The sequence below is a fragment of the Rhipicephalus microplus genome, chromosome 9 (genome assembly GCF_043290135.1).
Source record: "Rhipicephalus microplus isolate Deutch F79 chromosome 9, USDA_Rmic, whole genome shotgun sequence".
Lineage (NCBI taxonomy): Eukaryota > Metazoa > Arthropoda > Arachnida > Ixodida > Ixodidae > Rhipicephalus > Rhipicephalus microplus.
In genome coordinates this window covers 102453586-102478140 of record NC_134708.1, presented here as the reverse complement: position 1 = coordinate 102478140, position 24555 = coordinate 102453586, and the positions used below count along the sequence as shown (strand labels likewise).

At 43.6% G+C, this 24555-nt stretch overlaps 1 protein-coding gene and 1 pseudogene across 2 annotated transcripts in view; one reads left to right on the top strand and one right to left on the bottom strand.

Annotated features, from left to right (window-relative positions):
* Window positions 1-21530, top strand: part of LOC119163119 (sodium- and chloride-dependent glycine transporter 2) — a 149777-nt gene extending 128247 nt beyond the window's left edge. For both annotated transcript variants that reach the window (XM_037415060.2, XM_037415062.2), the window contains exons 6-13: window positions 9861-10232; window positions 12314-12441; window positions 13014-13126; window positions 14908-15036; window positions 16119-16218; window positions 18200-18300; window positions 19391-19564; window positions 21102-21530. In XM_037415060.2, coding sequence (XP_037270957.2) covers window positions 9861-10232; window positions 12314-12441; window positions 13014-13126; window positions 14908-15036; window positions 16119-16218; window positions 18200-18300; window positions 19391-19564; window positions 21102-21302 — 1318 coding nt within the window. In that variant the 3' untranslated portion in view covers window positions 21303-21530. The remainder of the gene's footprint in view (window positions 1-9860; window positions 10233-12313; window positions 12442-13013; window positions 13127-14907; window positions 15037-16118; window positions 16219-18199; window positions 18301-19390; window positions 19565-21101) is intronic.
* On the bottom strand, window positions 16994-17061 carry LOC142772358 (U4 spliceosomal RNA; annotated as a pseudogene).
* Window positions 21531-24555: the final 3025 nt, after the last annotated feature.

Here is a 24555-nt window from a genome sequence, read left to right as displayed (position 1 = left end):
ACCCAACGTCAGAACAGACGTTAAGCTACGGAGGTAAATTTTATGGAATTGAAGTGCACAATACGGTATCATGAAGTGAATACCATTTGTTACCGCAGTCTTCGGTTGGCGAGCAACGGTTCATTATAGCTTGCTGAGTCGTGTGAGGTCATATATAACGTTTGTGATACTACTAAAAGCAAAGCCGACATTGAAGCCACAATTTATGTTTACCCCACACGCAGCCTCTATAACAGGAGTACATATGCAATGTTTATCTTTTTGTTATCAGTAGAGATAGCTGGTACGATAAACACAATGGATGTTACACCATATTGATGTCTGCATTGTGCCTTTTTCAAACAAGATTCAACCTCCTGCGTCGTTCTGTAGTAGAATGCATGACTGCCACACCAAACGTTTGGATTTTGTGCCAACTGAAGATTCAACCTCCTGCGTCGTTCTGTAGTAGAATGCATGACTGCCACACCAAACGTTTGGATTTTGTGCCAACTGGGATTCTTATTTTTTTTCGTTGCAATTGTGGGATCAACGCTGCTAATCCCAGATTTTAACACGGAAGTGTTTTATGCCGGCTTCCAGCACGGCTCCGCCAACGCATTTCTGTCACGGGTATGACGCTGAAGAATATATACTAACAGATTTCACAGAAAAAACGGGAAGAAGAAAATGGCAGATCTCACGTACCCTGGGAATCGATGATATGAGAAGCACGAATGAGAAAGGTTCATATGAAACTTGAAAGTCAGCAGAACGTTACGCGGTGGAGATAAATGATGCCGTACATGACTTCCATGTCACGATTATCATGTTTGGATGTGACGTTTACCTTAGTCATCTATTCACATCAGGTCATACCAAATTTCGTACATGTGGAGCTAGCGAAACAGCTGCGAAAGCGTGGTATGTTGTCATGTTCTTACATGGCACGCGTGTCAGGATTATCATGTTTGCAGCAGTCATATACATTTGTCATCCATTGACGTCACGTAACACCAAAGTTGGTATATGCGGATCAAGCAAAACGGCCGCCATGGCAGAATAAAGAGCCCAATATACTCCAATGTAGCGTTGACGCGCGCTCACACTGGGCACAGCGACGCTGCGTAAGCAAAACGCGAGCACCCTCTAGTCTGATGCCAGGCGCGACCAGCGTCCGTCGGCGCGGCCCGATGACAACCGGTGCAAAATGCGACATGCTGCATTTCGCGCTGATGCTAATGAGTAACATTACTCTTCGCCGATGCGTTACCTAGAGTACACTGCGTCTCCCTCATTTCGGGATGGAGGGACGCCGGACGCGCTGAAACACGCATGCGTCAAAGCAACGCCGCATGGCTTGCACCTGCGAATATGTAGCAGCACCGGCACCTGGCGTGGCAACACCGGCCCGACACGACGAAATGAATACCGGCGAGCACGCGCACCGCGTCACGTTGAAATGCATTGGCGCCTTGACTATGGCATGTAGTCATGTTATCACATGACACGCATCTTATAATTATCATTTTTGCCCCAGTCACATACCATCATCATCCATTGGCGTCACGTAATACGAAATTCGGTGTATGTGAAGCTAGCGAAATGGCCACGAGCGCATCATGAGTGTGGCATGTATTTATGTTGTTACATGATACGCATGTCGTCATTATCATGTTTGGATGTGTCTTTTACCTTTGTCGTCCGTTCGGGTCGTGTAATACCAAGTTTGGTACATGTGAAGCTAGCGAAATGGCCACGAGCACATCATGAGCGTAGCATGTAGTCTTGTTACATGACACGCATCTCATGTTTATCATGTTTGCACCAGTATCACACCTTCGTCATCAGCTCACGTCCCTTAATACCAAATTTGTTATAAGTGAACCTAGCGAAACGGCAGCGAGCGCATGATGAGCGTGGCATGCAGTCATGTTGTTACATGTCACGTATCTCATGATTATCATTTTGCACCATTCGCACACCTTCGTCATCCATTCACATACCGTAATACCAAACTTCGCATATGTGACGCGCTAGCGAAACGGCTGCGAGCGCATCATGAGCGTGGCATGTAGTCAAGTTGTTGCAAGACACGCACATCGTGAATTTTATATTAGGGTCTGTCGCTTGTGTTTGCCATGAAATCATGTCATACCATACCAGATTTGCAACATGCCATGTGAATGAAACCACCACAAGAGCTGCAGGACCAGGAAATGTAAATGATGACATTTATGACGTACATTTCATGATTTTCATGTTATGACTACTGAAATATGTTCTTCATACAGTCATGCTATGCCATACCAAGTTTCGTATCGATACCATTATCGAAACGGCCAGGAGAGCTAAAAGTCATAGGTGGCTAGATAGATAGATAGATAGATAGATAGATAGATAGATAGATAGATAGATAGATAGATAGATAGATAGATAGATAGATAGATAGATAGATAGATAGATAGATAGATAGATAGATAGATAGATAGATAGATAGATAGATAGATACGCTCAAAGTCGCCGAAGCTCGCTAAGAAATGCTTCACATTTAAAATTTACAGGTTCTACGTACAGTGGTAATCGAATATATGTGAAGCACGAATGGGGAAGGTTGATATGACAATTGAAAATCAGCAACACGTTACGAGGCGGAGGCAAATTATGCCGTACATGACTTGCATGTCATAATTATCATGTTTGGACATGTCCTTTACCTTTGTCATCAATGCACGTCACGTGATACCAAGTTTAGTGATTTGAAGCTAGCGAAACGGCTGCGAGGGCATCACGGGGGTGGCTTGTATTCAAGTTGTTACATGACACGCCTCTCATGATTATTATGTTCGCACCAGTCACATACCTTCGTCATCGATTCACGTCCCGTAATACCAATCTTCGTACATGTGACGCTAGCGAAATGGCCGCGAGCGCATCAAGAGCGTGGCATGTAGTCATGTTATTACATGACACGCATCCCATGATTATCATGTTTGCAACAATCACATACCTTCGTCGTTCATTCGCGTCCCCTAATAATAAACTTGGTATATATATAAACTGAGGCGAGCGCATCATGGACGGCCCAATATACTCCGACGTAACGGCGCCTCGACGCTAGCACTTTATAGTCTGACACCAGGCGCGACCGGTGCGACCAGCTTCCTTCGGCGCGGCTGGTCGGCAACAGGCGCGAAATTCGACATGGTGCATTTCGCGCCGACCACGTTACCCAGACAGCTACACCTCTTCGTGACGGAGAGACACCGAGTGCGCTCAAACGCGCATGCGTCAGAGCAACGCAGCACCTCGCGCACCTGTGAGCATAGAGTTTCCTAAAATACACTAGAAGAAACTCTGGCACTAGTGACTATGGGAGCCGCAATGCACGGCCCTTCAGCAAGCATGGGAATGATGGGTAGTAAATACATTTGTCTAATATTCGTACTTCTGGCCTGCTTTTGGCTCCGTGTGTGTTTGTGTGGCTTGGAGCTTCTTTCTGACGAAACAAATATTAGCAAATGTTCAGCGGTTGCGCTTCGCCATCTTATTTTTTCAGACTTACCTTTCCAAATCGGGCCACGAAGATCAAAAAGGTTGAATATTTCTTTCAAAACAAAACCGAAAGACAGCAATGAACGAAGCTGCAAGTACGGTTAGTCGGCCGCAAGTACGAAGACTAGGCAAATGTGTGTACTACCCATCATTCCCATGGTCGCTGAACGATCGCAGTGCCAGAGTCCCCTCTAGTTAATATTAGGAAACTCTATGCCTGCGAGTATACGGCAGGCAGATCAGCGCCTGGCGTGGCGTCGGCGGCGTAACGCCACGAAACGAACGCCGGCGCGCACGTGCACCTGGCCACGTCGAAACGTCTTGGCGTAATGCATGTGGCATCTAGTCATTTTCTTACGTGACATGCATCTCATGATTATCATGTTTGCACCAGTCACATACCTTCGTCATGTATCCATGTGACGTAATACCAAATTAGGCATATGTTAAGCTAACGAAACGGCCGTGAACATATCATGAGTGTGGCATGTATTCATGTTGTTACATGACACGCATGTCATTGCTATCATGTTCGGACGCGTAATTAACGTATGTTGTCCATTCACGTCACGTAATACCGAATTGGTACATGTGAAGCTAGCGAAATGGCCACGAGTGCATCATGAGTGTGCATGTATATCATGTTGTAACATGACATGCATGTCATTATTTTCATGTTAGGGTATGTTGCTTGTGTTCGCCATGTAGTCATGTCATACTTTACCAGTTTTCTAACATGTTATGTGAGCGAAACGACCGCAACAGCAGCAAAACCATGAAATGTAGATCATGGTATTCCTGACCTGTCGTGATTTTCATGTTCTGATTAGGGACGCGTAATTAACGTATGTCGTCCGTTCGCGTCACGAAATACCGAATTGGTACATGTGAAGCTAGCGAAATGGCCACGAGTGCATCATGAGTGTGCATGTATATCATGTTGTAACATGACACGCATGTCATTATTTTCATGTTAGGGTATGTTGCTTGTGTTCGCCATGTAGTCATCCCATACTTTACCAGTTTTCCAACATGCTATGTGAACGAAACCACCGGAACAGCAGCAAAACCATGAAATGTAGATCATGGTATTCATGACCTATCGTGATTTTTATGTTCTGATTAGTCAGTTATGCTTGTCGTACAGTCATGGTATGCCATCCTAACTTTAGTGTCAATACCATTATCGAAAGGGCAAGGAGAGCTAAACATTGTAGGCGGCTAGATAGATAGATAGATAGATAGATAGATAGATAGATAGATAGATAGATAGATAGATAGATAGATAGATAGATAGATAGATAGATAGATAGATATGTGGGGTTTAACGTCCCAAAACCACTACATGATTATGAGAGACGCCGTAGTGGAGGGCTCCGGAAATTTAGACCACCTGGGGTTCTTTAACGTGCACCCAAATCTGAGCACACGGGCCTACAACATTTCCGCCTCCATCGGAAATGCAGCCGCCGCAGCCGGGATTCGAACCCGCGCCCTGCGGGTCAGCAGCCGAGTACCGTAGCCACTAGACCACCGCGGCGGGGCATAGATAGATAGATAGATAGATAGATAGATAGATAGATAGATAGATAGATAGATAGATAGATAGATAGATAGATAGATAGATAGATAGACAGATAGATAGATAGATAGATAGATAGATAGATAGATAGATAGATAGATAGATAGATAGATAGATAGATAGATAGATAGATAGATAGATAGATAGATAGATAGATAGATAGATACGCTCAATGTCGCCGAAGTTCGCTAAGAAATACTTCGTATTTAAAAACTTTCGCCCGCATCTTCCCACGCGGAAAAATCGATTGAATGTGCCGAAGAGGTTGGTGGGGTATCGCGGGAATGTTACGTAATAGAGTATGGTTTGGGAATGTTTATTTGTTATTTCGTATTTAATAGTCTTATTTATTGAATGAAGCAGAAGCGTTGACTTCTTCGAGTGGTGGTACGCTGATGTGCGATTCAGTTCTTACATGTACGGGTTGGCCAGTGAACGGTTGTGCAGCTTGAGCAGTCTGTTTTTACTAGCAGACGCTGCCCTCGTTGGCCTTGGGAGGGGAGCGATGGTTTGGGAATGCTTAATTGTTTCTTTCTCGTTATTATTATCAGTTTTTAATTAAATAGAAGCGTTTCCTTCAAAGGGATGCGAGACGCTGACGTGCGACCTAGTTGCTACATGTACTGGGTAACCAGTGAACGGTTCTTCAGCTCGAGCAGTCCATCTTTACTAGCAGACTCTGCCCTCGTCGGCTTTCCGAGACGAGGGAGGGAGGGAAGCAAACAGTTGGCACGAGACTTAAGCATGCGGCATTTTACGTGAGGAACGAGCATGCGCAGTGGGGCTGTGGACATCACCGCCGACGCACGATGCGTGACATCGTGTGACTAAGAAATGCTCCGCATTTGAAAGTTCTGTCACCGGATGTCACTCGTACGACCTCTCCTTCCGCACACGTGGCGTGAAGCCGCTAAGCCACGCAGCGTACGTCTTCTAGTTGGCTAACGCCAAGCTATTTATCACACACAATATACTGTTTGACACACATCAGAGCTTTGCAGCTTCAGCACAATTTTGTCATCAGTAGCGAGATGGGGCGAAGGGTGGGCGATGAGGTCGCTCAACGCCGACTAAATTTCAAGGCCGAAAGGCTGTCGCAGTGAGGTCAGAGGTTGGGAGCCCAGTTGCCCAACTGAGCATGCTCAGTAACACTTTTTTTCCACATCTTTTATTCGGTCCAATCAAGCCGCAGCAGCTGCGAGAGCGGGAGCGTTGGTTCTCCTAAAACGTGAGCGAAACACAGGCTTTCCGCTGCGTTTGCGGCGTAACTGGGCCCCCGCACTCGGACGTCGTTGCGGCAGCCTTTCGGCCTTGAAATTTAGTCGGCGTTGGGTCGCTCCAAAGGTTGACGCCCCTCGCGTTTTTGTGCACGCGCGCCTCCACGAAGCATGGTCTGACGTGCGCGCGCACTTATCTCGTGATTCGAGAGAGCATGAAGGTCACTTAACTCACTGCCGCGGCCGCAGTTATGAAAGAAGCACGCCGCTCGCGCATGATGAAAAAAGAACTGTGGTAGTTGTTCGCACTCGTGCTCTCTATATTCAAGCGTTCGTCTGGTAAGTCTTTATTTTAGAGGGGAAGATCCTTAAAGGGGCTCTGAAAGACTTTTTCTGAGTAACCATGGAGTTATTTACTGGAAAACCATATTGCCTACCAAATTCAGTGGCGCAGTTTTTCAGTAATTTGTCCAGTACGAGCGTAGTTACAAAGATTTGTCACACGCTCCAATCGCATTCGCATTCTCTCTTCTTTCGTCCCGACGAAAGCGCTGGAAGCTAAGCAGGAGGGGATGGGGGGGGGGGGCAAACAAAAACTTCACACGCACCTCAAAACCTTGATCACATTTTCTTTTTTTTTCTTCGCTTACGCGGCTTTCTCAGTGGGATCGTGCGCGCACGCGTGAACAAGTGGCGGTTTCTCACGGCGATCTCTGTAACAACCGAGCGTGCCAAGTTCAAATCAGCCAATGGCTGTAGATGGGTAATCTACGTGTAACTTTTAAGCATATTTGTCACTTGTCGAAGGAAGAGAAAGCAATTTTAGCTGAAATTTATAATTTGTTGTGAATTCCAGGCCGCACGCTGCACTATAGCATTTAGCTCGTGTGTTGTCGGGAGCCTCTACTACCGATCGGCAGCATTTTCAGACAATCGTCGAAAAGTGTAGCAGGGCCTATTTAAGGTGTGGGTCGTGCCTGTCCTGTATGTAGTAGCCAGCGGACGAACGGAGGGAGGGTCAGATGGGCAGATAAACACACAGACAGAGAGACGCACGGACGCGGCCAGTGAATGGTTCACGGTTTGCAAATCAAACCCTTCGAAGCTTCGCTCTAATTATCATCATTCACTTCAGCATATGCTGTGATTTTTTGTTTCAGCAGCTCCTTTTGTGTCGAGCTGTGACTGTTGGTCTGCGCTTGCCCTGTGTATGCGGATTTTGTGCGTGTTTTCCTCTTGACCTTCACACTCCAAGTTTCGAGCATCTTGCCTTTTTTTTTCATCTGACGTATTAATTTGTTGCTGTAGCATTCATTGCATTCACGTACCTTTCCTCTCATAAGGTTCGCTTTGCATTCGAAAACTCATTCTTATTGAGCAGGTTTTAGTCATAACAAAAATTGCACTGAATTATACGAATATATACTCCTTTGAAGGTTGTGATGCAAACAGTTATAGTTATGCTGAAAGGTGTGAGGTAATGGATCAAAAGCATCGCGGATAATACTATTACACGCATAACACGCATATCTGTTTTGTCCTAGTGCATGGTACTGAAGCATCTCTCTTTTTTATAGTACTCTTAAGAACCATATAACTGATCCTCTGTAATCTGTGTATGATGAATTACATGAAAGGACAACAGTCGATGACGTGCTCACTTCTTTCTCGCGCTTTATATATATCTCTCTCTCTGTAGACAGGCATGGTGGTTGAGTGGCCGTAGTGTTGCAGGTAGTCAAGTAGATCCTCCGTGAGCGGTCACAACGTGGTTTATTTCGACGTTTCGGCCTAGAGTCTGGCCTTCATCAGCAATGAGGCTACAGTTTGTTGGTGCTGAACTTTATACAATCTTGAATCATAGGGTGAGAGAGAGAAAGAGGAAAAAAAGCGAAAAAATAAGAAAAAAGAAAAAAGAAAAAGTAGAATATTTGGTTCCTGATGAAGGCCAGACTCTAGGCCGAAACGTCGAAATAAACCACGTTGTGACCGCTCACGGAGGATCTACTGGACCATATGCGACGCTACGGTCACTCAACCGCCATGCCTGCCTGTATGTATATATATATATATATATATATATATATATATATATATATATATATATATATATATATATATATATATGCGGAATCGCCATCCTCACTCACGAAAGAGTTGGTACGCCACCACTGAACATTGCCGACTCCGAATATACACTGAAAGAACACGCCCTGCGGCCTCGAAACATAAATGCAGTCCATTCAACGTTAAAATGAAAGAAAGGAAGTTGACAACAGGCCAGGGTAGGAGTTTTCTACGGAAACGTAAGGTAAGGCAATGAAAATGTTTAGCACAAGCAAGTAACGCTGAAGCTGATCAATCTTAGAGGTCTAATGGGGCCTACTTGGTTGATTTAGACAAAGCCGAGTTGAACCACATCCTGTTACAGACCTTGCAAAAATTGCGAAACTCCAACCCCAGAAACTCACATGCTAACCTGGTTGTGAAACCAATGAGAGAAGCGCGAGCCATTCGTAGCTCGTTCTTGGCTCCGGCAACGCAGTGCGAACTAGATCTGGCGATGGTGCGAACTGTCTCCCTGGGTGGCCACTTTTTTGGAGCGGCTTCAGTGCATACTGCGTGCCAATGTGAAGCTAAACTCGGATGGTGCACATCGGTGGCTTTGTCATTGCTCGGCAACGGGGTAAAGGGTTTCTGAAGACCATAGAAGTTTTACTTCGAGCTTCCATAGCTTCACTTTTAAAATATACCCGCGTATGTAGCCTTTGCAAAGAATGCGCAAGCGCTGTACATATGTATTCGGTTTATCCACCTCTAACGGATGTAATTTCTTTTCAAGTATCTCTCCGCTGTCCTTTTCTTTGTCTATAGGCTTTTCTGTCAACAATAGTGAATGCATATGCTCATCAGCAGTTGCGTCAGCAGTTGTCCACTAAGCCAGCTTTCTTAATCACACAGCTATTCAAACTAACCATCAACGCGTGATTTGATTTCAAGCAGCCGAATAAACTTGTCAACCATCAATTATCACTGACGAAAATATATGGGCTTTTCAGCCGTGGGATAATCAGTCAACATTTTTACAGCAAAGCTGTCTTATTTACTTTGTGCCATCACCCTCGTCATTGAGTAGTGGTAGCAGTAGTAGTACTGGTATTAGTAGTATTAGTAGCTAATAATAGTCACCGTAACAGTAGTAGTAGGAGTAGTACCAGTACGCTAGTAGTAAGCAAGTAGTAGCAGAAGTGGTAGTAGCAGTAGTTAGTAATAGTCACAGTAACCGGTAGGTTAGTAGTAGGCTAGTAGTAGTAGTAAAAGTAGTCAACGTAGAGTGGTAGTAATATAGTAGATGGAGTCGGGGCGGGCGTTATACAGTTCACGGTACCGGAGGGGTGGTTAATACAGAAATGAGTCAAATTACATAATGGTGATAGTGAAGTAAAGGATGATGATGCTCTTTCATGAGAGCAATATAAACGAAAATAACGAAGCTTATAATTACTTCCTCTGCTCTACCTCCGTAGGCGTTATGTCCTAGAGATAAGTGACGGGCTAGAAGACCTCGGTGGTGTCAAGTGGGACCTGGCACTGTGCCTTCTACTCAGCTGGATCATCGTGGTCGCCTGCCTGGTCAAGGGCATCAAGACCTCAGGCAAGGTGGTCTACTTCGCAGCCACCTTTCCTTACGTCATCCTCATCACTCTCATGATAACGGGCTTGTGCCAACCTGGTGCCATCAATGGCGTGCTCTACTTCATCACTCCTTCCTTCGACCGGCTGCTGGACATCAAGGTATGGCAGGCCGCAGCGGGACAGATGTTCTTCTCGCTCAGCCTGTCCATGGGTGGTCTCATCATGTACAGCAGCTACAACAAGTTCTCCAACAACGTCTTCAGGTCAGTAACGTGAATGCTGCGTCGCGAGCACTCTCCTAAAGTGCGTCTATTCAAAACATATTTTCTCAGGTGTTACGTTTTTGACAACATCAGGGTACCTAAAAGTTTAAATACAAAGAAATTATGACAGGGCTTTCACAGCTACTGGAACCATGGGCTCGTGTCTGTGAGAAGTGCGAATCTGCGAAAGCGTCGCAGCATTGCTAGAGATTCACCATGATTTCAGCATGTTTGTTTATGTGTGCTAGCACTTAAGAAAACTAAAAGTGTTACTCCACCTTCTAAGCCTTCAAACCCCTTTCTACCTATCCACTGCAGCAAAGCCAATCGTACTTTGGCAGAATAAAGGGTCACTATCCAGGTTTGACCATTTTGAGCTGACAAGCGCAACGCGTACATGGGGCATTCACGATTACATCTGCTGAAATTCGCAACGCTATACGCCAAGAAAATATGTCAAATCTCAAGATGAACGCTCATCTCCCTTCTTTTCGCGGGCGCGCGCCCAGAGCATGAGGGCATGACGTACACGTAAGAATTGCCCCATGTACGCGGCAGCACTGTGACGTCAGTCCTTTACGTAGATGACTGTGCTCTAACGTTACCAACAGTAGCAAGTGACATGGCGAAAGTTGTTTAACACGATATGTCTAGTTTATGGAATTTGTTGCTTGAATAGATGAATAAAAGTTGAGATAAACAAGGAGACGCAATAAGGGAGTGTACGAGTCTTTTAAATTTTTTTTCTTTGCTCGCGATTTGCAGCGAGATGCGGGTCTATTGTGTCTGTGTTTCACATGCTTTCGTGTATGCGCTGTTAGTGCATCAAGCAGACGCCAGCCATGGAAGCGAAAGTAATGCTCGTACACGTTAATGTAAAAATTATGCTGATCTGTTGTGCCACATCTAGGTAAACGTCAGTGTGGGTACTGGATCATGATAGCACCACTCTCGAGCTAGTGAAATGTCACGGTTTGCGGGCTCAGTAACAGGTTGTAGGTGCATTCGATATTGCTTGCCGAAAGATGAAGCGCTGGTCACGGCCAAACCGGAGAAGCAGCGCACGCGCACGTGCGTGCGACTGCTCCAGTCCGTCCGTATACGACAATTGAAACCAATTGAAAAATTTTTTGTGACATAGTGCTCTTCATCGGACACACAACGTCTTCAACGGTCTGACTAAAATATGTAATGGGGCCTTTTGAGTGGCCCTTTATTCTCCATTGTCAATCCACATTAGTTCCGTCATTTCGGTCAAATCAAAGCAAGCCGCAGTGCCAAGGCACTGCGGCTTGCTTTGATTTTGTTTTGCCAAGTTTCTTTGTCATTCGCAAAGAAATGATGCTCGTGTACAGCGCAGCTCCAAGTGTGATATATAATGTGCACTGATGCGTTGTCCTGTGTGTAACGAGCTGAAGCAGTTGATTGTGATAAGGTAGATAGGGCTAGCTGACGGGCCACTTTCGGAGGATGCAGTCACACCAGAAGTCTGTCAAGCCACTATAACGATTTATGTTTAATTGACTCATTAAACACTCTGAATATTGTATTTGTAGCTCCCCTAAATATTTCACCAAATGCGCCTGTTTCTTATTAGGGGGGGGGATGACGAAAGAGAAGCTTCTGTTCCTGCTACTATCCCAGCCTTTCGGAATTTCCCTATTGGTCTTTTTAAGAATAAACTGCCTGAGAGGGCACATAGTCGATATCGTGTTTATAGATGATAACTCCTTTACATGTACGTGCAACAAATTTCCCACCATTGTATCCCAACATCACGCAGGTAAGAAGCCAACTTATACAGTGTGGGAACTCAGGAATGTAATTACGGTATTGCTTCATTGTCGAAATGTTAGCTAGCGTCAATTGTTACAGCTTTTATATTGTATTCCAGAACCATCTAAACCTTTGCTTCCTCACACGAGAGTCGGTGAGGTTCATTGGTGACTGCTAATGTATATGAATAACTGAACTTTTTTTACACCGTGTTCTCACCATAACTTACGAATTGAAGATAGAAATTAAAGTCGCTGAATTAATAATCGGTTTTTAACGTACATATATGTTCACCTTTTCCACAGGGATGCCATGGTTGTGAGCGTGCTTGACACCTTCACTAGCATCATATCGGGAATGGTCATCTTCTCGGTCCTAGGAGCCATGGCCCATGATCTGGGGAACGTCGACGTGAAGGATGTGGCGCAAGGAGGTGCGTATACATTTCTGTAGCGTCATTTTAGCTAGAAAAGCTGCAATGTTTCAATGCACACTTGGTAAACGTCACGACGGTTGTCCCAATTAACGCATCTCATGTTGCTTCACCTCTGGAAACTACAGTTGTGTCTGGTCTCCAAGCTCAGATAACAAAACTCCTCCTTACGCTCAGATTGCTGCCTATTTGTTTTTGTGGATTCCCATGTTCAAGAATGCGTTTATGCATGTGGTGTTTTGCAAGAACCACTTAGCTTGATAGTACACTCTGTTACGAGTTTCTGTATGATTTTATCTTGGTTTTTATTACGCACGATATATGTGATTTATCGATCGCTTTAGTATTATTTTGCAGAGGAAAACGACAATCAATTTGTCACCCTGGTAGAAGTTTCCCCAATCAACCCCGCTATTGGCACGCTCTGCGTTCTCGTTTTGGACAGAATATTTTACAGTAAACAAGTTAGGAGAATAAATGAATAATCCAACTATAGAAGAGGAATTACTCCGTTATTCGCCCCGTTGAGCTAGATATATGAGTCGTGATATGGTGTGGAACACACTTCGCAGGTCCAGGCCTAGCGTTCGTTGCCTATCCCGAAGCCCTCACGCGGTTACCGGTACCACAACTCTGGTCCGTTCTCTTCTTCCTCATGCTCTTCATCCTCGGTCTTGACTCGGAGGTAAGTGATTATTCCTGACGCCGGGAAACTGCCTCCTCGTGCAGTATCAATCGCAAGGACTAATAAATTTTCTCAAAGAAGCTGTAGTGGTGACTGGCAGTTAGGGTAGAGAAGGAACATGAAAAGTTTATGCTCAATACTCTTATGAGTGACCTCCGTACCTGATATCTTGTTCTAGTCTTCTACACTCATCTCCACTCCTATTTTTGAACGCTAATATTCTCTTGTTTCTAACGTGATAGCAAAGCATAGCTGCGACCGTAACCGTAAGCTGTGAAATCAGTAGTCTGAAAGGCCTCTTTTCCTTCACTACAACAATACTCTTCCTAGCATGTCTATTCTCCCATTAACGTTGTCCGAGCACCGACTACGTTCAGTTCATGATAGGGTAGTAGTGAGCTGGGAGCCTTCAAGAAGCGGTACTTAAGGAAGCCACGTTATAAATATTACTATCCAGAAAGATAATCCCCGTAAAGGAAACTGTTTTGGAGCCTACATCTACAATCACTCTGTGTATGGCTTGGAAAATATTCTTGAGTGTGATCATGATCAGGTGATCCGTAGTATACGGTGGTCCACGAGCGCAAAGCAAAAAAAGAAATATTGGCCCCGTATCTGAAAGTTTCACTGAAAATGTCGTCGAAGAAGATAGTCTGGCGTCTGGAGAGAGTGAACGAAACGTTTGCGCGACGTTGTGCGCGAAAAAATTGGCGCCCTGTAGGCGCTGAGTTAGAGTGTCTCGATCCGGGCAGTGAAGGTGAACGAGCGCATCGAGGCACGTTAGACACGACCGCTATCTGGAAGTATTCTTCAAAAACAAAGGAAGGCATGCACGACTGTCTCGGAGGCGATAAGGTGCAGAACGCAAAACGACGGGCAGGTGCCATCGCCGTGTCGTCTTAGCAAAGCGCTGGAAACACTTTCATTTTTGAACATCGCGTTGCATTTTCAGCGCAGCGTGGTAAACGCTAAGATCCTTAGAATTACTCGTGTATGCCTTCTATAGTATAAACACACATACAAAATATGAACGTATTGTTGTGGTGCCTCAGATATGTGCAGTAATTGCTTTTTAATTGACAATCGCACAAGTATAAATGCTGAAACTTGAGCAATATTGATGGGGACTGCCGATGGGGTTGGCCGTTTGGGGTATCGTATGAGGCAGATTGGGGTACCGTTACAGCAGACAAACAGACAAATGTACACAGAGACAGAAAGACAGACCGACAGACCAAAATTTTTGTGTCGAAGTACTCCAAGAAAGACAATCGTCTTTAGAAACAACAATGAAGTAGTAATGCTACCATGCGCTACCTTGAAGAGTCTCCATTGTCATAATATTTTCACTTCACATTTTTTTCAGAACGTATAGCTACAGATGATATCTGCCGCAGATTCACTACCCATAGGCTAGTTTAGGTGTTCTTTACATTCCTTAAGCAAACTTCACCAAACGCGAAATCTTAAGCATTAGTCTCCTAAATGTAGTGACAGAGAAATCGAAAGGCAAAGGGGAAGATACTTTGATTGATCATAGCTCGTGTTGGCAACATTAGCTCGCGTTTGGGCTTCTCTGGTGGACGATATATATGGAGTTCTAAGCGGCCACTTTTTTTATTGAGGTAAAACATCTTGTAATTGCTGTCACTCCTCCCCTCTGTCTAACACTTTGGTCGTTATTTGACTATCGGCAGTGAACATGCTTGTTACTACGTTTTTCGGTTTAGGTAAATTGACTGTAATTCTTGTGCTGAAAGCCCCGACTATGTGTTGCACAGTTCGCCATCCTGGAGACGTTCGTGACAAGCTTGTGTGACCAGGCACCGTACCTACGCAAACACAAGTGGCAATTCACCATGGCCATGGGCGTCGTTTGCTTCCTCCTTGGCTTACCTATGGTCACCAGGGTGAGCGAGCGGATTATTCATTCTGTGTATGATGGGAGCTTCCAGCAGTAACAAACACCCATATATTCATTTTGGTGACGAGTGCTTCTCGTATACGGCATCCTATTGATTCTGTATCTGTATGTAGTAGTAGTAGTAGTAGTAGTAGTAGTAGTAGTAGTAGTAGTAGTAGTAGTAGTAGTAGTAGTAGTAGTAGTAGTAGTAGTAGTAGTAGTAAAAGTAGTAGTAGTGTAATTACTTGCATATAGCTAACTACAGATTGCAAACACTTCTTGAACATGTATGATAGCACTACCGATCTGACAAACGCATCGCAGTGTTTCAAAGCACAACAAACAAGTTAATACTGAGCAATAACTAACATTTTAGGGAGAAGCGGTTTTGCATATTATTAATTTAAGCGTGGGCGAATTAGTATAACCATTGCACTGAATAGTCTTATATATTATGCATCTATATCTTCCCAAGGTGCCCTGCATGATTTATTTCCCATGATAAAATGCTTGCACTTTGTTTCGATTTCTCTCATTTTGTACTTGAAGAACTTATCCTTGCCAACCTCTCTCACTATACTTTTTCGTGAAGTCCTTTAGCAGTGTTTTTAATAAATAAATAAATAGTTGTCCACACTGCCTGAAGGAAGAACGCATCATGTTACAAGCGCTCTCTTTGGGTCAGAGCTATAGCTTCTTCCACCAAGCTGTTTATGTGTCATCTCTATGCTTCACGGTTTGTCAAGAAAGCCTCAAATAGCAACGGCACTTTTCGACAGAGGTTGTCAACAGGCCTCATATACACTCCATGGCAAATATAAAGAAGTGTAGCTTCCTACTTCTTTTGTTAAGGGGCGGCCTTGCACTTGACAGTTTCCATTTTAGCTTCGTCTAAGAATTTCGAAGACAGTTGAACGCCATGCAAGGACGTGCATGTTTCTCCGAATGTTCGTACAATCACCATATATTTTTCATGACGTTAAAGTCAAGTTGTATAGTCAACAACTATATTCTAGGGAGACTGACTCATTTTCATTCTTTGCAGTGTGCTAAACAATGTATGTGACTTGTATATAATATTCTTCACAGGGTGGCCAGTACATATTTGAGATAGTGGACAGATTCGGAGGCAGCACGACATTGACTTTTATTGGTCTTGTGGAAGTCATCTCACTCGCTTACATTTACGGTAAGTTGCGCTTACGACGATTTTTAACGTTTCCTGTACTGAAGATACGAGTCTGGAGAAATGTCAATTTTTCGCTACGAGACATTGGTGCCAAACATTCAAGGATTCTGACCAAGCAGCGTTTCGGCTGCCACGCGGGAGTTTTGGTCAAAACTGTGAACCCAGCTCTCATAGGGGAGCCCAAGCGTCGGTGAATATTTTTGACCTTGGTCAGAGTCCTTTGATGTTTTCTTCAATATATTATCACTTAGATGCTCGCAAGCGAACCCAATATTTCAAAATACATCAGCATCTCTTCAAAAAATCTATCGCGACCCACACATGACAACAAAAACACTAAAGGTGGGTCTTATGCAATAACAACATTTCTGCAAGGAGAAAGGTAAATGCCATGTAAACCAAAGAAAAGTCGTGTACCATCTTGTGAATTCTACATAGTGTCTGTCTATATACTAGAAGCTTGGATGCTTTATGGAAGCTTCAATGTGCAATTTTATGCACGTACTGGTGCCATGACAGCTGAAGGGCAGCGTCCTCAGTGGTTCTTGCTGCATTTCTGGGAAACTAAAAAGTGAGGACGATTGCTCTAGCGTGAGTCGAGAATGACAACAAAAGGGCAAGAAGACGAGCGCTCGTCGTCTTGTTGCTTTGTGCTCATCTTCTTGTCCATTGGTTGTCGTTCTTAGCTCGCGCTATAACAATCATCATGAGCTACGGTTCCAACTAGCCCACCACACTTCTAAAAAGTGAGCACGAAAACTCTTGCACCAGCTGGTGTTAACTAGCAATAGTCGCCCCTCAGTTATCACTTCATTGGTGACGACACCACCTCTGCGCAAAGCTCTCTCTTTGATGTTGCCTTTCCTCTGTCGCAATGTTTTTGTAATTTCTCTCTCTCTTCGCAAAATTTCTTTTTAACACCTTTTATTCCACTCACCCCTTTCCCCAGCACAGGGTAGCCAGTCGGTCTAAGAACTGGCTAACCTCCCTATCTTTCCACTGAAACTTTCTGCCTCATCTCCTTGGTGTTAACCATTTGTAGTTTGACGCGAATAATAGGGTCAATTATTATTTGATACTCCGTTATTTATGCCCAATGAATGTTGACACAAACATGACGATATTTTGTTTATTTGGGAGTTGGCGAAAGTCTGAATATCTACTATTTTGTTTTGCGGCGCATTTGCTAGGGCAGCTGTTCTCAGGCATGGATGTGTCGGGGACCCCTTATGGACTGGTGGAAGTGATGGGGGACCCCTTAGAACAGAGAGAGGGACATACGTAGGTAAATTGACAAAACTGGAGGGTGAAACAGGTGGCTTTTGATGCTACCAAAAGCATCGAACAAACGTGTCTTTGTTTTCTGACAGTTTATCATTACGTGGCACAGTCGCAATTAAACAGAGTTAATTTTGCGAATCTTAGAAATGATTTCGCGGACCCCCTAGGGTATGCAGACCCCCTTTTGAGAAGCACTGTGCTAAAGTGTAGATTTTTGTCACCCATCTCCCCGGCATTAAGGCAAACTTAATATTCTGGCAGAAAACTATGCCTCAGTGTCAGAATCAACAATGCCTTTTGCTGGTACGTTTTTTTTTTCAATATTTATATTGATCTTCCTTCGCTATACTGAGAGTTGGATAAAGATTAATTCCTAATCTTTTTTACTTCTTGTCGCATTTATAGCCGGTGGAGGATGCACAAAATAGCTTAACGAGCGAGCTTTTGTTTCTCCTGGCAGCGCGTGATGTTCCTATTTCTGAGTCAAGCTTTAGCTGATTGCGTTGACGATGACGTTACCCGACTAGCAACCACAAATGCTCTTAGTGACTCCAACGGTATCTGCGATGGCACTGGCATTTCGCTATTGTTTGGCGAACGACGTTGGTATAACATCAAAGTGGATATTAATGCAAAAATAAGTTCCAACCTAGTGTGTGATTAATTTTGAGTGAAAAACTTGGATGTTGTTATTTCGCAGGATACTCCAGGTTCTCAGATGATGTCTACTTCATGCTGAACAGGCGTCTTGGATGGTATTGGAAGGTCACATGGACTGTCACATCGCCACTTGTGCTCCTGGTAAGACGCGATCGCTAATCGCGGAGTAGACTGCCGTCATTATTATTTAAAATCCCGACTATTATGTGTGTTCGCAAAGAGTAGAAAATTTATTGTACTGAAGAGAATCAGCGCTAATGTGGGTGGCTAAAGTATTTGGGTACCTAAGGTAAAGGTACTTTTGAAACGTGTACGCCAACATTAGGTAGCTATCTCTTTTCTTTAGTTAAATCTTCGTATGTCGGAGTCTCTCCTATCTGGTTTATGCATTCTCTCTGTCCCATATACAACCATTTAGAGTGTGGATAAAACAGTCGTAAGTTCGCGCAGGTGTCGTCATCTCTGTCTTTCGTGTGCTGCGTTTTCTACATAATACTTTGTTCCTGAAGTGCTAGAGGTCCTCGCATTGTCGTACTCGGGCGATGTCAACGCGGGTACCGATAATCGGTGTTTGCAGAGCACTCCACTATGGTGCGCTTCATAATTTATTATATTATCTAGTTGGTAACACATATTATTTCCTAAAGGATAGTTACATAGAGAAACAGACACATGAATCAAATCATGTACGCTTACGTGATGCAAAAAAGAAATGTAAAAATAACTAAAGTGAGCTATATGTAAAAAACAAAACAAAACCCACATTAGATGTATTGCAAAATTGAAAAATAAAAGAAAAATTAAAAAATGAGTAGCGCAAAATAAATTTAAGGCACTAACAAATACAGCATACATATGAAAATCAGTAAAAAGTAGTCATTATTATAATATATACAAGTTTCCTATTGAAAATATAAATAGGATGCTTCACGAACAATAATCGCGAAAATTGTTGACGAGCGCTCACAACACTAAACTTAAACATTAACGAACATACGAAGATATATGTAAAAGAGTACACGTAATAAAACCATGGTCATTAGAAGTAAACCACAGAAACTAATGATTACATATTGAGGAATCCGCGGACTCGTGCTTACAAATAGGGCTCGTTTTCGCCTGTGATGAATATTTCAATCAATACTAAATGTATTGGGGCCACAGCTCTGCAGCCGTCAGGCCACAAAACAGTAAAAGGTAGTGCGCTGAACTTTCATTTTCGGTCGCGCAGGTGATCTTCATTTTCTCGATGTTGGACCAGAATGAACCTGTGAAGTACGGCTCCTACGAGTATCCTCCCTGGGCCATCGGCATCGGCTGGACCATCACTCTGTTCGTCATGTTGCAAATACCTTTCTGGGCTATCGTTGCTGTCCACAGGGCACCGGGCAACACATTGATGCAGGTAATGTTAATAGTGGTTGGATCCACGGGCGAACATCATAGTCTATCTCATCCATGGCCCTAAATATTAACCTTGCTTTCGTTGCAAACAATTGTAGTATCGAAACAGTGTCATATCGTAGCCATGTTTCACACACTTATTCTGATTCTGGGAAGAGAGAGAGAGGGCATCTCTTTTCCTCCCCTACTTTTGTTGGGGGAAAGGTACCAAGCATGCGCATACACAAGACAAGCGATGCTGTTGTACTTGTGAAAAAAAGTTGTCGGAGACCACTTTTTTTAAGTGCTCACACCTTTTATCATCACTTCAAGATTGTATCTTTTCTAACTTGCAGCATGATTACATTGCGTGCGAGAAGCATTACAAATCAGGCTATGAACATTCATTACTTTTTGGGGCCTCGCAATTTTTAGGTAACAATACGTGATGTCGACTTCAACTCGCATTGGTCGCTTCCGCAAAGGAACAAGGAGAGCATGCGTATGACAAACAGTAAGTCAGCACTGGCGGCAATACAGCGCTATCTTGGCACATCGTTGAACATGCTACCCGATTTCTGAAAAAAATATATAATGGTTACCGATACACTCTTTCATGCAGAAACCTTTAGACTAACAGTATCAGCATGACAGGCCTCCAACCTCGTTTTAAAGAAGCAAGATTGTCATGTGAATGAATATAGCGAAATGAATTCATCTACTGAAGTTACTTGGGAGCTGTAAGCATATAAAAGCAAGTCAGCAAAGGGCGGCATTATTTTATTTATTTTAAATTATGGCTCGTGTCCCTCATTGTTCTACGACCCAAGCCGGCTTCATTAGTCATCAGACGACGAGGCCTGGATCGGCAACATAGTTGGCTCAAGTAGTTGTGCGTCTCGTGCAACTCGTTCACAATGGTAATTTCTTTCCCGCAAACTTTTCCAGACATATAAGTTGTGCTCTGGGACCACAGCTTCGTTTCGTAGGTTCCGTGACAACAGGAATGAGCAAGGGGAAAACAATAAAGATGTGCACTCGTTTTGCAACAGAATGACGGAGAATGTCGTAAAGAATGTCCGGTCAGACATTAGTGTATGGAAGCCCGTGTGAGGTATGAAATTATCAGGCGGATCAGAAATTGACCTCCTCCCCACTGATGATTCCTTTACAGCTACTAAAAAGGCCGCGGTGCTGCATTGCGGCGTGACCTCCATCGATGCCACGCTGCCATGGCACACTTTTGCGAAAAAAATTGAAAAATAGCACAGGAAAAATTATTTATGGTGTCCTGAACTTTGTAACCTGCACTACCCTCTCTCGGTCAGACGTATATTGATTTCCAATAGTAGCGACATGTGGCATGTGGTGGTCAAGTTAAAGTTCTGAACTTGAGGACGGTATACAAGGTCCAGGACATCCCAAGGTCCAACACTCCCGGTCAAAGCGCAACAAGGCAACGACATGAATCGCCAAAAAACTTAGCTCTCTTTTATGCGTGTGGTATATCGGTTTTTAAGACGAAAGGTCGTTTGCATATTTTCACAATTTATTCGCAGAAAATGCGCTTCGCCTGCCGACCATCGAAGCGTTGGGGCCCATCCAAATTGTCTCTTCACGACCAATGGAAGGCTGCCACGGGGCGGGCGCAGACGGACGTCAAGGTCGAGCTCAAGAAATTCTCCCAGGGTGACGCCTCCTACAGCGTGAACGGTGTCGACAACAAGGCATACGTCATCACAGAACAGGATGCTCGCTGACCGAACCTTAGGGGCAGCGGTGCAGCGTGACATCTGCCCTGACTGCCTGCATTTTCCGGGTGATACGCCAATGTCCAGTGTGTGTGTGTGCGTATGACACATATGTGTGTGTGCGTACTCGTGGGTGCGTTCTGGACTCGAAGGTGACAGTATATTCCTGGGAACCTATTCCCAAGGTGACCATCTCGTCGTATCGTCGCTGCCATAAGTGACTTGCGCTTACACATTTCTTTGTATGTGAATCGTGACCTAGAGTTTTGCATCGCCATGGGCTGCTTTAACCGGTTACGAAAAAGGCTGTGGTGGAGATATCAATTATTTTATCGGCAGTGGTATATATGGCTGTGCAAATGGCCCTAAGCAGGCAGAGAAACCAGGGTAGCCACTAACAACGGGAGAATTGAAAAAAAAAAACACCATAGATACGTTGCCTTCTTTGTCAGCCTTCATGTCGATGCCGTTTGTGCCTAGGTCAGGTGCATCAACTCGTCTTTCTCATGTCATCTTGATGACTACTGTCAGGGAGTCGTTTTCTGACCCATGAAGCTTCTCCTACCACAGTTGACAAACAAAAATTATTTTCACTTTTGCTTATAGAAATTGTCTTGCAGCAAGGGGAAAAAAAGCCTAAAAATTGTTATGGGAGCAATCTGGATAATCACGACGCGCGCAAAATGCGGGCTGTGCGCGTGTGGTTGTGTGGGAAGGCGGCTTTTTTGCGTCATCTTGCAATGCCTTAGATAAAGCACATGTTGACAAAGACAAAGTTGAGATAACTGCATGTGTGTATTCTAATTCTTGATGGTGGGTGCCATGTGCTGACGTATTGTTCGCCTGCATTTGTATATCACTGCTGAGAACTTCTGCGAGTGAAGGATGTGGTGAATGGCGGTAATTTTTGAATGGGACGTCTCTAAATAGCTTCTAAGTAGGTGTGATGTGTGAAAAAGCGTGATGTATTGATATTTTAGTTCCTTCTTGATTCTTCGTGGTCTAATTCAACCGCTAAGAGTCTGGTAACGCCTTCCTGCTTATGCATCAGCAGATATATGTCATATCCACGAGTACAAAGTTTGATTAGTTTCAAAGAAAGCTCTGTGAGACGGGTGACGTGGTGATTTGGCATGTGACATTTCGATATGTCCTATAATCATATTGTTAACACGACAGTATCATACCTCTGATTATTCCTATCACCTCTGGCAGGGATAGAAATCAAACGTAGCATTACGTAACACCACATCGTTGCATCGAGTGTAAAGAACATAACAAAGCAAAGTGCTCACACTTGGTGCAGCTCTACCAATTCTACATTTATGTTGAATCGCAAAAAGTGTACTGTTCTTTCTTTTTTCAAGTTTTCGGTTGAATATGCATATTGATGTGTACATCATCCAGGCTGCTCTATGACTACCTATGCCTCATGTGTTTTATTGTATCAATGAAAGAAAGCACTGATACAGCTGCATCCAGTTCAAGAGTTTGGAACATAAGTTACAGCAACACACCAGTCGATCTTTCTGCCCAAAACTGTGTTATGCTCATAGCAGTTTACATTGAATAATGAGATATCAAACGTTACGGTACTCTTCAGAACAAACAGTAAGATAAGAAGGCGTTTGTGGCCAGCAAGCAAGAAGGCAGAATGAGTTTTAGTGTCACCTGTAGTGACGCATTTGCTAGAGCTCTCAGTTGACAGAAGTACGTGCAGTTAATCCGTGAGCGCTGCCAACTGAAATATGCAAATCGTGTCTCACGGGTGGCAGCATATTTGCTTATGAACACTAACTCAATTGAGCAAATTTTCTTTTACAGAAAAGTTGCTCATCTTCCACGTTAAAAAAGGTTTAATGCTTGAACATTATTTTCCTCGAACGCTTTCAGAGAAACTGAAGCAGCAATCTCAAACACGTGAACTGCGAGCGTCTCGCTTTCGGCCCGTGGCCCACACACTACTATGTTTGGCTCATAGTTTTTGTATTCTCTTAAAAGGTGTGTTTGTCAGCTATGCAGTCATGACATCTTCTCAAAGTTTTTTTATTAGTGAGGTGCCCTAAGCGCTCACCATATGTTCTTACCAAAGAACGGAAAAAATACTCTACATTTAATAACTGAAGTGAAGATTTTAGTCATTTTAGAGATAGCTATCGCTATGTTGTTTTAATAATGGCGTCAAATCTCCTTATGTAATGGCTGTTATGCGAGATATCTGAAGTGTCTTCTTTCCAGTGGCAATTTCAGCTGACATACTAAGCCATCTATTCTCTGCCCCCCCCCCTCTCCCCTCTGCTAATACCTTTGTCGTTATCCTGGCCCTTGCAGAAGTAAATTTTTGTGACTACTGCCCGTTAGCTGAGTTGAGTTCGAGACCCCTTCTCAAAAGGGTATAACGATTTGCTGCCACATTCTCCTGCAAACATCAATAATAAGAACTATTCTAACTTTTTTTGTTTGTTTGTTTTTTGGGGGGGGGGGAGTACACGCGTATATCACCTCGAGGTGGATTGACCATATAAATGTGCAAGGTTTAAAAGCTTCCTTCTTTGAAAAGATGCGATGAATAAACACTGCATAGCAGGACGTATCCTTGAAATGATCTGGGCCAATAATGTGCACAGGTTTATGAAGGGTTTAAAAACTTGCAACTCGTGCAACCAGCATTCTGATTGTGTACATACGTATATACACATATATTCATGCATACATACACACATACACACACAAATACATACATACATACATACATACATACATACGTACTTACATACATACATACATACATACATACATACATACATACATACATACATACATACATACATACATACATACATACATACATACATACATACATACATACATACATACATACATACATACATACATACGTACGTACGTACGTACGTACGTACATGCATACATATCTTCAACCTACGCTTTTTGTTAAGGTTATAAATTTGCTGGCTAGTTATAAGACATATGTCTTAAACTGCAGTCACACCTGGCTTTTAATTAAGAATAAAATGCCAACATTTCGTTGAAAAAGGGGAAAAAAAGTAGTCTATTGTCTCGTATTTTAATCACACAATTTATTTTTGCATTTCATAACCAGCCACTCGACAGTATCGTGTCGCCTACCACGTCACAGAGAATATGCTTGGGAATCATGCTTGACACCCACTTTCTTGCACAGTATGAACGCTTCGAAAATTCAATGCCCGTATGCATAATCCACTTCAATGTTGCTGCTCAT